The following is a 15,263-nucleotide window of genomic DNA, read 5'->3' as shown; positions in this document are numbered from 1 at the left end:
AAGTAATAAAAATTCACTTCCAAAACAGTATGCTGCTAAATACTCTTATTTTAAATGTGAAGCTCAAACAATTTCCTAGTTTCCCTGACAGAATGTGCATTTTGAAGGAGTTTCTTCTATGCTCTCTCTGATGTCCTTTATCGCAAAATAAAATCAACCTGTCAATCAGCAGAGAATTACTGGGACTCTAAGGAGTTCAAGACATCACACCCCTCCTCCTTGCACAAGTTTGGAAACAAATACAACTGGACGCATGGGTGAGCCAGCCAGACACCAAATGTCAGCTTTAATACTGATGAAAACTAGATTGGAGAATGTGGCTCAGATGAGTTTGCAAAGGACTGGATACTCCCCCAACTAACCGGCTTCCCCCCTAAGCTCATCACATCATGGTCAGAGAATTGGGGCTTCCTGCAGGCAGGCAGGCAGGCTTCTAAAGAGAGGGGGAAGCTCAGTTCCTTCTTTAATACCACCAATCAGATAGCACCCTTCTTGGAGAAAAGTGAGCAAGGAATGGAAAGAGGCCAGGATGTCACCAGCAAAGAGAAAGGAAAGCCAGAGGTCAGAAAGGAGTCACATCAGGAATTTTATAACCAAATGCTGGGAGGAGATGTTGATGAAACACTATTTAAATATAAGCATTCACTCCTCTTTGAGTGGCTGGCCACTTCCCAAAGCAGGTCAGTCTACATCATGCTCTGCTGGATGGATTCAAAATTTAAGACTTTCTCCTTTATCTTGCATCAAGAAGGGGGTGGACTCAGTAAAGGTGTGTTCATATTTGTTGAATGAAATAGCACCCTGCTAAAGAAACATCATTACTTAAGATAGAAAAGTCGATTTCTATGCCTGGGAAGACATTTCCACCCATCCCATCATCTAGATCATTAAAGTGCAAAAATCTCAAATAGATTAATTTGACTTTGGAGGCCAGTGGGCTTTGATTAAACCAGTCAGTGTAGTTTTGTTTATGGATGATCTGTAGTCCTTTATGAACTCTTACCACCGAAGTAGCTATGTGACCTAAACAAATTGCTTAACTGCTCTGAGTCTTGGTTTTGTATGTGTAAAGCAAACAATAAGATAATAGGTGACAATGTCTAGTATAGTCTGTGGTTTAAGCCCCTAATAAACAGTAGCTGCCATATTCTTACTGCTACTATTATTTTCACTATCATTACTGTAATTAGTTAAATAAAGCTGCCTTTGGGTTGCTCTAAAGATAAAAGACAATAGCTTATAATACTGAGAGTTTTCTTTCCTCCTTTAGGAAATTTCTTCATTTCTAATTATAAAACACACACAATGGAGAAAAATATTAACAATTGAGATTCCTGGTGAGAGACAGTAGATTTATAACATGCATCTACCATTCTACTTAAGGCTATTTAAGGCTATTCTACTCAAGTGAAGCTTTACCTACTGACTACTAAAAATCTCAGTCCTCTTCCCTCATTTGGCTCCTGACATGTGCAGCAAGGCAGGAGACTTGTCTTCTCTGGGAACTCTAACCAGACTTCAGAAAAATTCTAAAACTACTGTTGTTGGGAGTTCTCCAAGTTCACGGTTCAGCCCAATCACACCAGAGTGAAGGTCACAGTCTGCAAACCCCAGTTACAGCTCAGAGACTCCAAGCAGCTTTTAAGTACTTCACTCTTAAACATGAGCAGACCATGAAGGATGGCCACTTTCCTGGGAAAACTTCAATGAATGTAGAGGTAGCAATAAATATGCAGGAATTGAAAAAAAAAAACTTAAAAAATGAATGTTCTCAGAGAGATATAAGAGCTATAGAAGCCTTAAAACAACAAGAGAATGTTCTTTCTTCAAGAAGAGAGTGTTGAGAGAGGGGAAAAAAAGCTCTTGAAAAAATTAAAATTAAAAATATAAATAAAAATTCAAGGGCTTCCCTGGTGGCTCAATGGTGAGGAATCTGCTTACCAATTCGGGGGACATGGGTTCAGTCCCTGGTCCAGGAGGATCTCACACGCTGCAGGGCAACTGGGCCATGGGCCATAATTACTGAGTTCATGCTGTAGAGCCAGTGCCCCACAAGAGAGGCCACTGAAATAAGCAGCCCGGGTGCCACAACTAGAGAGTGGCCCCCATTCACCACAACCAGAGAAAACCTGCCCAGCAAAGAAGACTCAGAACAGCCAAAATAAATAAAATTTTAAAAAAACATACAACTCAAAGGTTTGAAAAATAAAACTTAAGATGTTCCCCAGAATGTAAAGCAGAAGAACAAAGAGAAGGAAATTAGTAAGAAAAAAAAAAAATAAGAAAAGAAAAATAGATAAACGGTCTGACCTCTGAATAATTAGAGATCTACAAAGGCAGATTAAAGGCCAGGAGTAAATCATCAAAATTAGTCACGAACATTTTCCAGAATTCCAAGATGGGTCAAATTATCCATCAATTATGGGGCAGAAGGAAACATTTTCAGTCTTGCAAAATTTTACAATATTAAATCCTCCATGTGTCCTTTCCTTGGAAACTAATACAGGATATATTTCAATGGGCAAACAATGGAAACAGTGGCTGACTTTATTTTTTGGGCTCCAAAATCACTGCAGATGGTGACTGCAGCCATGAAATTAAAAGATGCTTGCTCCTTGGAAGAAAAGCTATGACCAACCTAGATAGCATATTCAAAAGCAAAGGGCAATCTAGTCCAAAGCTATGGTTTTTCCAGTAATCATGTATGGATGTAAGAGTTGGACTGTGAAGAAAGCTGAGCGCCAAAGAATTGATGCTTTTGAACTGTGGTGTTGGAGAAGATTCTTGAGAGTCCCTTGGACTGCAAGGAGATCCAACCAGCCCATCCTAAAGGAAATCAGTCTTGAATATTCATTGGAAGGGCTGATGCTGAAGCTGAAGCTGCAATACTTTGGCCACCTGATTCAAAAAACTGACATTGGAAAAGACCCTGATGCTGAGAAAGATTGAAGGCAGGAGGAGAAGGGGATGACAGAGGATGAGATGGTTGGATGCCATCACTGACTCGATGGACATGAGTTTGAGCAAGTTCTGGGGCTTGGTGATGGACAGGGAAGCCTGGCATGCTGCAGTCCATGGAGTCGCAAAGAGTCAGGCACAACTGAGTGACTGAACTGACTGTATTTCATTAAAGGAACATATCAGGAAAGAGAAGGGTGAAGGGAATTCGTAGCATGACCTCAAGATGGCAGCTGTGCATGAAGTACAGAGTCCAATGCCTGCTTTGGAGCACAGCTCTCCAGAGGCACTGAGAGAGATGTCCTCAAGAAGATGGAATTAATAGACGACATGACTTGTGTGATGGTCTTGATAGGATATTTGGCCATCCACCAAGAAGTGATTGAATTAGTGATAAGTACACAGAAAAATAACCAAAGAAAAAGAAACCAAAGGACAATAATGACTCCAGAAAAAACTAAAAGTTATATAGGAAAAAAATAAATCTGTTTTTATATGGCTCAGATGTGGATACTTTTTAAATAATCATAGTAATAGAAACCTTAAATACAGATCTAACTGCATTGAATATGGGGGAGAATAGGAAGGGCTCATGTGTTGCATGATGATAGAAGAAAGACAGCTATATCTTATCTTCTACAAAGAAAAGTAAATAGATAATACCCGAAACAGACAACAGAAACAGACAAAATACCCAAAAGAAACAGGAAGACAAGCATGGTATTTAACGATATGGAGGTAAACACCAGGAGATCAAACTGAAAAATTACAAGTTGTTACTTCCTGGGGATTTGCAAATGTGTGTGTGTGTGGCTGAGAGGGCTGCTTTTTGGGAGGCACAAAACTCATAGAGTTACATGACTCTTTAAAAGAATGCATGCATGCATAAGTTTGATAAAAATGAAAAGTGAAATTTTAGAATGGACGATGTAGAAAAATGTTACTACAACCAAACTATCCAAAGATAACCATGACAACATTTTGGTATGAGAAAAGTAGAAGTAGAATGAAAGACTGGAAAGGTAAGCTGAAGACTGTAAGGTCTTGAATGTTTTGTTCAGGAATCTAGGCTTTGTTTCGGAGCAGTGGGAACCTATGAAGCTTCTCTTAGGAACTTTGCTCAATATTTTGTAATAACCTAAATGGGAAAAGAATTTACCAAGAATAGACATGTATGCATATCACTGAATCACTTTGTTGTATACACCTGAAACTAACACAATACTGTTAATCAACTGTACTTCAATATAAGATAGAAATTAAAAACAAGGAAATTCCCTTAAACTGGTGCTTCAGGGAGATGACTCTGACAGACTCTGCCTTGAGGGGTAAAACAGGGTCAAGAGCAGACAGGAAGAGAACCATCTGGAGGCTTTCCCGGTCTTTGTAGGTGGATGAATGGATTTTCCCTTCCAAAGTACTTTTTTTTTTTTTTTCCCTTCTCCCAAGCTTTATAAGGACCTGCACCATCAATTTTCTCTCTTGTCAGGTCATCTGAAAAAGCACATTATTCTCATGCTTAAGCTCCAGTCACTTTTGAAATGACAGGTATGTGAGGAGCTATTGCTGACAGAAGCTGTTCCTGCTCCAGTCACCTCTGCATAATTGCCGAGGCTGCTGCAGAAACACACTGGGGTGCATGGTCGATTGCCGTGCAGGAGTTTCACTCCTGATGAAGGAATTGCTAGTGAAGTGTGCAGGCATGGCATATTCTGAAACCTGGAAACAGTGAATGAATAATGAATGGGTGAATGGTTATGTGGCAGACACGGCACTCAGACAGAGGGCATCATTAAGACAATACCAGAAATCATGGGTGAGCAGAAAATACAGTCTTGCCATTTTCATTTATATTTGAATGTCCCTAAAGATATATATGAGGTCTCCTGCATGGCAGGCAGATTCTTTACCATCTGAGCCACCAGGGAAGCCCAAAGATATATATGAGAAATTTGTATATCAGTTCAGTTCAACCACTAAGTTGTGTCTGATTCTTTGCGACCCCATGGACTGCAGCATGCAAGGCTTCCCTGTCCATCACCAATTTCTGGAGCTTGCTCAAACTCATGTCCATCAAATCGGTGATGCCATCCAGCCATCTCATCCTCTGTCATCCCCTTCTCCTCCTGCCTTCAATCTTTCCCAGGATCAGGGTTTTTTCCAATGAGTCATTGCTTCACATCAGGTGGCCAAAGTAAGGGAGCTTTAGCTTCAGCATCAGCCCTTCCAATGAATAGTCCGGATTGATTTCCTTTAGGATTGACTGGCTTGATCTCCTTGCAGTCTAAGGGACTCTCAAGAATCTTCTCCAACACCACAGTTCAAAAGCATCAATTCCTTGGTGCTCAGCTTTCTTTATAGTCCAACTCTCACATCCATACATGACCACTGGAAAAACCATAGCTTTGACTAGACGGATATACTCTGTGCAAAACCAGCAACAGAACACACCAAAGATGAACTGAAATAGTCTTCATTTCTGGATCTATCAAATAAAAATTGGCTAATAGAACAAAGAAATGAGCATCAAGAGACCTGTGCTTTAGGCTTTATTCCACCACTCCACAGCTATGTATGTGATCTTGGACAGGCCTCTCCACCTTTCTGAGTTTCAGTATTCTTACCTGTGAAATGGAAATAGTAAGAGTCGCTCTACTCGATTTACTACAGAGGGGTGTGGGATACACACAGAGGTTCCAGGATCATTTGAAATATCAAGAGACTGAGAAGAACCTAAATGTCTTTTAACTGAGCATCAGTTAAGTCATGTAGGGTTCATTCATATCATGAAATGCTATACTGAAGAAAAAAGCAACGAGGAAACTGTCATGTACTGATATGAAAAATTTTGAAATTCCAGTGTTAAGTAAAAAAGCAGAGATGATAGACAGATGATAGATAGACATAGAGATAACAGATAGACATAGATAGATAGATGAACACAGAGAGACAGCTCAATAGACAGCTAGATAGATCTATTTCTAATGGCTGGAAAGTAAAAATGAGCCACATAGTTTGTGCTATGTTTTCTACTCTGCTCTATGGACTGGCCCAGGCATTAAAGCAGGAGAAAGAAGCCACGTTCTCTGTCCTGGTCAAGGCATTCCACAAGTAAAACCTTGGCTAGAGGCCACTATGAGTGGCAGCCTTCTAGCCCTACAGACTGATCAACTGCCCCAAGCTCTTGAGAGTCTCCTGAAGTTCAAGGTGCATGTGTGTGTGCTAAGTTGCTTCAGTCCTGTCCAACTCTTTGTGACCCCATGGACTATAGCCCACCAGTCTCCTCTGTCCTTGGAATTCTCCACGCAAGAATGCTGGAGTGGATTGCTGTGTCCTTCTCCCGGGGATTTTCCCAATCAAGGGATCAAACCTGTGTCTCTCAGGTCTAAGTTGCATTGGCAGGTAGGTTCTTTACCACTAGCACCACCTGGGAAGCCCAGGGTAGATGCTCAAATGTCCCTTTACCAGGTGGGCACGTGCCTCTGAGCTGCCTCCCTTGATTGCCCTCCAGGACACGGTAACAGCACTGACATGATGGACCCCTGCAGAGAAGAGCTCTGACCATCAGTCAAACCCACCTTGGAACCTTATTCTTGCCGAGGTGTCTGGTGTCCCCAGAGAAGAACCCAGCTCTTGATTGGGGCTGGGACTGCAACTTTACCTCCATCTCACACTTAGAAGCAGAAGGAAAAGAAGTGGAACGTCTAAGACACAGCCCCCAACCCAAGAGCCAATGAGAGCAGAGGTCATGAGAGGAGGACCAACCAGCAGAGATCAACTTCCAGAAGCACTAATGTATATATCCTGCAAAGGAGTCTCTACAAAGTGCCTAAATCCCGACAATGTTTCCCTAAAAGGTCCAAGCTTCTCAGTGCAGCCTTCCAGGCCCCTCACGGTCCGGGTCCTGCCTGCCTCCTAGTGCTCCTTTCTCCAAATCTAACAGAAAATTCTCAGCCTTTCTGAGGACAAACAAAGCCACAAGTAACCCTCAATAAATTCCAGACACGTGTTATCATATACACTTTTTCTCTAATACATACTAAGAGTAGAAACCAATAACAAAAGGATAAGGTTTCTTTCTCTCTTTTTTTTTTTTGAAGGATCTGTTAAAATTAAAAATCAGTCACCAAAGGATAAGTTAAAAAGTCTGGCTCTGGCCATGGCAGAAGAACGGGAAACAAATCTACTCATGAACCAGATTTGCTTTCCCACAAGTAGATAATTTCCCTCGGGGTGGTGACGACTTCGCCTTCCAATGCAGGGGGTGCGGGTTCCATCCCTGGTGGGGGAGTTAAGATGCCACATGCCTCACAGTCAGAAAACCAAAACAAAACAGAAGCAATATGGTAACCAATTCAATAAGGACTTTATAAATGGTCCACATCAAACAAATCTTTTTAAAAAAACTAGACAAACCACGTTATGAAACAGTTTTCAGACTCAACAATGGGAAGCACAGGACTGGGATTCTTGAGAGGAAAGGAAACAGACAAAGGTGAGCCCCACGGCCGCTCCAGGTTCCAGCCTGAATGCAGTTCCTAAGACCCAAAAGGATGTAGTGGGAAACACAGGGGGAGACCAGCAGTCTCGGTAGCTTCAGAAAAAAGCAGCACAGTTTGGGAGGCCACTGCGTCTAGAATCTGTGGAGCAGAGTTCCAAGGAAGAGGAAGCTGCCCAGAGAAAGGAAGAGATCCAGAGATTTGCAGGAGTGACCTCAAAGCTCTGGCTGAGTACTGTGCATGCTTGAAAAACAAACCCCATGCCAGGCTGGGGAAAGAACCATCAGAAATAAGAGGCAGAACCATTGCTGGAGCTCACACAGAGCTAGGAAGAGTTTGTGTTCCCAGTACCCAGAATGAAAGACCCCATAACACCCAACGCAGCAGGTCGAGTTCTAAGAAGGGTGTTGCCTCAGCAGCGGGAATAACCTTAGCCCTCGACTAAAGCCAGCTCTGGACCCAGCCTAATAAGGCAAGTCTTGAAAGGACAAAATGAATCCCAATATATGTACATGTCAAAACTCCAACAGTAATAAAGAAAATACAAAAGGCAGTACCTAACATGTAGAATCTACAATGTTTAGCATCCAATAAAAAGTTACCATGCGTGCAAAGAAGCATGAAAATATGATTCATAATCTAGAGAAAAATCAACCAATGGAAATGAGAGCATTGATAGAATAACCAGACAAGGACACAAACTGATAAGAAAAATAATTGAGGTGTAAGGATCAGAAGGGAGGTTACGAAACTGTGATTATTTGCATACAGTATGAATTACTATGGGTTTCTCAGGTGGTGCTAGTGGTAAGAACCTGCCTGGCAGTGCAGGATGTGTAAGAAACACTGGTTCGATCCCTGGGATCTCCTAGATCTCCAGGAAGATCTCCTGAAGAAGGGAATGGCAACCCACTCCAGTATATTCTTGCTTGGGAAATCCCATGAACAGAGGAGCCTGGCAGGCTACAGTACATAGTATTGTGAAGAGTCGGACATGAATGAAGCCACTTAGCACAAAAATTATTAGGCAAAAAATCAGTAGAATCAACAGATACATGCTCACAACCATCCCAAGAGGTAGGTGGGTCTGCCATCACACTTGAAAGATGAGCACACTAGGGAGGACACAGAGTGGTTATGCAACTTGTTCAAAGTCACACAGCTAGAAAGTGGCAGAGCCAGGACTTGCACTCAGCAGTGTGGCTCTGGAGACAGAAGAAGGAAGTCTGGAAAGACTGTTAAAAATTGGTAACACTTTTTTACAACAGCATAAAATAAGCCCCAAACATAATTAAAAATAGGTCATCATTCACAATTGCAACCAAACCTGTAACACATCAGGGAATCACCATAAGGAATATACAAGACCTTAGGTATATGTGACCCTAGAATTTGTCACCTAAGCTTAAAGTATAAGGGAAAGCTAATGGGAATAGACATGGGGGTGAAGGGGAGACTGGAACTGTCCCAAGCATATCGAGATGGAGGTTCACCCTATATAATGGAAACAGATGTAAAATCTATTAAAGATCCTAAAAGAAGGTCCACATAAAATAAGAAACATTCCAACTTTTTGGAGAAGAAGACAATTCTCAAGTGAGCCTCTAATTTTAGTTCAACCTCAACAGAGATTTCTTTTGGAACTTGGTTGACTTATTCTAAAATATACACGCCCCCTGCACCAACATCTCCCAGGTTGAAAGTCTGCATCTTTGCATTTGTAATGAGCCCACCAGAAGGACCAGGTATCTGTGGAGGGTCACGGGTGTACTCCAGACACCCTGGACAGCTCCTCTGACCAGAGTTAACACCTTACTCTAATAACCTCTCTACTGGACAGAAAAGGTGGGCAGGTAGGAAGCCAACATTCATCCCTCTGCTGGTCTCTCTTTTCCTCTCTGAATCAGTCACACAGCTCTTTCCAAATGAGTCACACTCCCCTCATTCAAGGCAGAGCTCAGGGTAGTCAGGGGGGCTTTCATGTGAAAGAAAGAGGCAAACTTCTAAACGCTCTGTGCACAAATTGCCTGCTCATCTAAAACTGAACGTCTCAAGAGCAGGATCCTAGAACAGGGCCAGGCCCAGAGAAAAGGCCACAAAATGTTTCTTACAGGAGGAGGTGAAGGGGCCGAGGAAAAGGGAAAAGCCAAGGAGGTCAAGGAAAAGAAAAAAGATGGAAGCAAGGGAGGGGATTTCAGGAGGAGGATCAACAAGTCCTGCTGGGAGACGGAAGCCTCCTTGCAGTCACTACAAGCCCAGCCCCGTGACAGGAAGGGCACAGGTGATGGAGACAGATGTGCCTTGTGGGAGCCCCAGCTCAACCCCTCCCTGATGGCATGACCTTGGGTAATCCCCTCAGCCTTTCCAGACAGAAGAGTCCCAACCAGGGACATAGCGATCTGGGGCTGAGGGTGGGGGGATATCTGATGCAGATTCTATTTAAGAAAGGGGGTGCCCGCCAGGTGCTCCCAGCCTGCTCTGCAGCCCCAGCCGTGAAGCCGTGGTCCCCCTGGGGACACCCGGGTGCCAGCCAGGCCAGGGACTGACCATGGGTCTTGGGACAGTGGTCAACAACCCCCTAGCTCCATCTAGACAGCTGCACGAGCTTAGAGGGGCTTCCCAGCGCTGAAACAAGATCAAACAACTCTCAGCTGTTGGCATACCACACTCCTCCTCCCCCGACCCAAGTGCTGTCATTTCTCTGCAATTACCCTGCAATAAAAAATCTGAACAACGGCCGCTTGGATGCTGAGATGTGGCCGATCAATTTCGGGAGGAACATCAAAGCCGCGTACTGGGGATTGCCTATTTTACTGGCACTGAAACAGCCATTTGTGAAGATGGCCTGCCGTGAAAGGTCACAGCTGACAAGTGACTCTTGGCCGCCTTTCTCTGTGAGCCTGGGATCGGGTGGTCTATGAGCTGCCCCATCACTGGGAGAAATGGGCACGGAGCCCACTCCAAAGGTAAAAAGCACCTTTCAGCCCACTGCTCCTCACAAACTGGTGGGCTATTACTGTCTCTCTCTCTATTTAACAGATGTGGGCGCCAAAGTGTGCTCATCCAACATTGCACAACTGCAGGAAATAACCGTGTTCTGTGAGAATATTCCGTCGGTCCTGAAGACGAAGATGAGATAGAGCTTTAAAATGTTGGGCCCACCACCCCCTAGTTACAGAAACTCAGGTGAACTCAGTTGGAGACTCAGTTTCCACATCTGTAAAATAGGGATATGGATCATTCCTATTTCTTAGGGAAGTCAGGAGGGGTAAAGCCTATGGAATGAATGAGAAACAGGTTAGAATGGTAGATGTACGTGGGGTCAGGGGAACTCAGGGAAGGTGGGCTGCTGCGTCTGGCTCAGGAAACCTGGGGAACTTCTAACCCCGTCCTTCACTGTCTCTCTCCTCCTTCTTCAGTGCTGATGAGACGCAGCCTGTCTTCCTAGCCAACACTTAAGATCCTTCCACCACAAATCTGCTCCCACACCCCCTTGGTAGACCCCAGACTCCAGCAAACCAGCTTTTGTATGGGGCTACAGGCTCTCTGGGCTCCTCCAAACCTGCACTGTGTCCTTGGCTATGCCTCAGACCACCCATTACTCCCACCAAACCAAACCCTAAGTTATTCTTCTCCGACAATATCCACCTTATGTTTGACGTGCATGCATGCATGCTAAGTTACTTCAGTCATGTCTGACTCTTTGGGACCCTATGGATTGTAACATGCCAGGCTCCTCTGTCCACGGGATTCTCCAGGCAAGAATATGGAGTGGGTTGCCATGCTCTCCTCCAGGGGATCTTCCCAACCCAGGGATTGAACCCGAGTCTCCTGAGACTGCTGCACTGCAGGCAGATTCTTTTACCACTGAGCCACCAGGGAAGCCCCCTGAAGTCTGACAGTGGGTCCCAAACCAGTGTGCGTTGGGGGAAATGTCTTGCCATACCTGCCATGTTGCTAGTTCCTCCATGTAGCCCCTGCCCACTCCACCCCTTTCCTGTTCCCCTCCTGGGTGAACTGGGAATCCGCTGGGCAGGCTTGGCTCAGCTCTGCTCTGGAGCCCCATTCCTGCTCCTCCAGGAAGCCTGCCCCCACGACACCCCAAGGATGCCTCAGATTGGTCCATTTAATTCTGGGGTGTTTAGCAAGCCCATTTGGCTCTCATATAATTTCTAGCTTCTGAATTAGCCTTGAACAGTAAGACAGATGGTACTTCCACATGTACCTGCCTTAGTCTTTGTCTCATGTCTCAATAGCACACGAGTGGGAATAAGGGTGCTACCGCTTGGTCTCATAGGACATCAGCAACCTGGCACACCGGGAAGGGGCCTGACCTTGCCAGAGCAGGTGCTATGGCTCTGCCAGATGATGCATTTGTGTTCTGAGAAATATAGTTTAAAAATAATAATAGTTTTTAATAATAATTAAATTTTATTTCATTTAATAATAATTAAATAATAAATTAAATAATACTAAAATTTTAATAATTAAAAAATAATAATACTTTTAAAACTTAGGCAAAGGACCTGTGGGACAGAAGGTAGGAAAAAAAACAGCAGCTCTAGAATACGGTCCATACATCCACTCACTGACACACTCCTCCGGGCGCCTGCCCTTACTGGGGGAGATGGCAGGCACCCCAGCAGTGACAACGTGGTGTCGACTCCTAAATGTCACCTCCTCAGAGACACCTGACCTGACCCTCCGACCCACTGCTGATTCCACTTCCCTCTCACCATCCCCCTGCCCCGTCACTATCACAGCATCTTACTCATTTCTTTAACCGCGCTGACCACAGTCTTGCATTTTAAGGACTTTCTGTCTAGAATGTGCATCCCTGAGAGCGGGGACCACCCAAGGGATCATGGTCCCTTCAGCATCCCAGTGGATAAAGGCACAGCGTGAGGCATGCTGGGACAGGAAAGGGAGCTGGTTGGGGTGGCGGGGGTGGGGAGGGGTGAGAGGGAAAGTGGGTGTTCCAGGAAGGCTTCCTGGAAGAAGGGGCACCTGAGGACAGCTGAGGACAAAGTTGAAGGTAAAGAAAGGCAGAAAGGTAAATCCAGGAAGAGGGAAGGACAGGTAAGCAGCTTGTGGTCGTATGTGGTGTACAGACAAACCAAAGCCTCACTGGAGAGATGAAGAAAGGGAGCTGGAGAGGGAGGTCAGGCTGCAGGCAAGATATACGGGAGACAGAGGGAAACAGCACAAGTGAACCCCTCAGCACCGAGCCAGGGGGAAGCCCAAAGGACACACCTGAGACCTCTGGGTGGAGAAGTAGAGGAAAAGTGTTCCAGGCAGAAGGAGCAGGAGGAAAGGCATGGTGCCCACGTGCAGGAGCACGGCGTGAAAGCCGGGTGCAGGATGGAGGCAGACACTCACAGCACCCGAGGATTCTGTGTGCCCTCAAACCGGGCAGTGGCCAGCCCTGTGATGAGTGGCAGGGGAAACACTGACCTTTTCAACCAGGTCTTCGGGAGCCTGTTCCTCGAACAGCTGAATTTTATCTTCAATGCACTTCTTCAAAAGATCTATCTTGCTTCTGCTCTTGGAGCGTGGCTTTCTGGCCTTGGACTGTGGCTGGAGTGGGGAGAAAACATGGGTGAGAAAGTGATCGCCAGCAGGTGGATGCAGCCCTCGATCTCTTCAAGCCCAGAGAGGCTCCTGCAGCTCTCTGCAGCACACAGCTGTCTTAGCCAGAGAGGGGTGGAGAAATGAAGCCTTTCTTGGAAGGAGCTCCGGTCACTGGCCTTTGGTCTTGGTGTACTCTGGGGGCTCATCCCACTGAGGGGAGGAGAAGGTTGCTTGTGGGAAGCACCAGAGCTTTGCAGATGGACAGAGACACTCTCAGAGGGTCAGAGAGCGCCATGAAGACAAGGCGATGGAATGAGCATGCTGGCTGGGGATGGGGACATGTCTGCAGAGGTGTATGGCTGCTGAGGACATCTGCATGCGTCCATTCAAGGAAGCACTATGCTTGGGGGCCAGGGGGATGTTGACATAGACCATTCTCCTAGAATAGCAATCTGCACACCCTGCACACACATACTAGCTGCTCACAAATGTGAGGACATGACACTGCAGCTGAGCCTAGCAGGACAAGGTGTCAGGAGGGTGAAAATCTGGGAACAGACCCCAAAGATCTGAAGCCCTCAGCAAATGTGAGAGGGGTTAAGGAAGAGGTCGTGGTTGCTCAGTAAACTGATATTCAAGGAATGAATGAATGGGTCTAGCAGATGCTACAATCTCTGAGTCTCCGTTTCCATACCTATAAAATGGAGATAATAGCGCCAACCTCACAAGATTACTGCCAAAACAAAACACAAGGTAACACAAGTGTTAGTTGCTTAGTCATGTCCGACTCTTTGTGACCCCGTGGCTCCTCTGTCCATGGGCTTCTCCAGGCAAGGATACTGGAGTGGGTAGCCATTCCCTTCTCCAGGGGATCTTCCCAGCCCAGGGATCAAACCCAGGTCTCCTGCACTGCAGGTGGATTCTTTACTGAGCCTCCGGGGAAGCCCTTAAACCACATAAACATAACAACATTATTTAACACACAGAACACAACAATGTCACACAGTGCAGCACAGCCTAACACACTGCAGTATAACACAGCAACAGGCCACATCTGTGACACAGCAGCGTGCTGTGACAACAGAAGGCACATAACATGAGAATGTGATGACAGGGCATGACAGCACAGCCAACACAGCCCAGTGCAGCACAGCCGGATGGAGCACGACCACCGCAATGCAACGCACCCCACCTCAGAGGCTCAGCGCAGCATGTGGCCAGCGGCCACCCCAATGAGGGCGGAGGGCGGGTGCTTTGCGCTCTCTGGCTCACATGCCTGCCCTTGCTCCTCTCTTTCATTGCCATGAGCCTCCAGAGCCTGCTGTCAACCTGGACTCAGGCCTGTCCACTCTGCCCCGGCTCTCATGACCACGGTGATAATAGTAGAGGGGACCAGCATGTCCTCGGGGCTTGCCTTAGCCCACTCAGAGGAGGCCAGCACCGAAAGGAGAATTCACTGAGTTCAGATGCCCCATTTGACAGAGGCCAGGAGAACAGAATCAGTGGCCTCAGCCACATCACAGGAGCCCTGAGCACTTAACAGTGAGCCTCCTGACCCCTGAGCCCAGTGTCTTTAAGTACTCAGGCTGGGCTCACTGACTCCATGAGTGAACTACAGTTTTCATCTCCTGTTCTAAAGGAGGTAAGACCACACTAAAAACGGAAATTGTGAGTCAGGGCCTCTGAGGAACAGAGCTGGCCTGGAGGGTAAGATCCTGAAACCTAGAGTGAGGATTGGCACTGGGAGGGGGTGAAGCCAGAGTGGGGCGGGAGGTCTGATCATGTACACCTCTCTCAGTGCCCACGTGCTGTGATATCAAGTTGGTTGACCTTGGAAGGGGTACTGACATGAGGGAAATAGGAAAATGCTACAAATCAGGAACGATGAACTCCCATCCAGAGTCAGTTTACCAGCACATGGCTCATCAAGGGTCAGATTCGGTGGAGCCTTGAGACCACAGTAGAACTTATATCCTGGCAGAAAGTGCCAAGGAAAGGCTTGGAGGAAGAGGAGGGAGCAATGACTCACAAGTCTGTTAGAGTTTACGAGAGCCTTAGACACACATTTGCCTCAGTCACTGGAGAACCCTGTGAGGGGCCAGCTGATGTGTCAACCAGACGATTCTGCTCTTGTTTAGGGCGCTGAATCCAAACGGTGATCAACAGGGAAGAAACTGGAGGGCTACCTGGTGGTCAGAAGAAAGACCAAATGGGGAGGCCCAAGGGAATGGGGAT

At 45.9% G+C, this 15,263-nt stretch overlaps 1 protein-coding gene across 2 annotated transcripts in view; it reads right to left on the bottom strand.

Annotated features, from left to right (window-relative positions):
- Positions 1-15,263, bottom strand: part of EVC2 (EvC ciliary complex subunit 2) — a 151,429-nt gene that overhangs the window by 29,617 nt on the left and 106,549 nt on the right. For both annotated transcript variants that reach the window (XM_052641711.1, XM_052641712.1), the window contains exon 16: positions 12,912-13,034. In XM_052641711.1, the coding sequence (XP_052497671.1) occupies positions 12,912-13,034 (123 nt within the window). The remainder of the gene's footprint in view (positions 1-12,911; positions 13,035-15,263) is intronic.

Source organism: Budorcas taxicolor, chromosome 6 (assembly GCF_023091745.1).
Source record: "Budorcas taxicolor isolate Tak-1 chromosome 6, Takin1.1, whole genome shotgun sequence".
Lineage (NCBI taxonomy): Eukaryota > Metazoa > Chordata > Mammalia > Artiodactyla > Bovidae > Budorcas > Budorcas taxicolor.
This window is presented reverse-complemented; position numbering and strand designations above follow the sequence as displayed.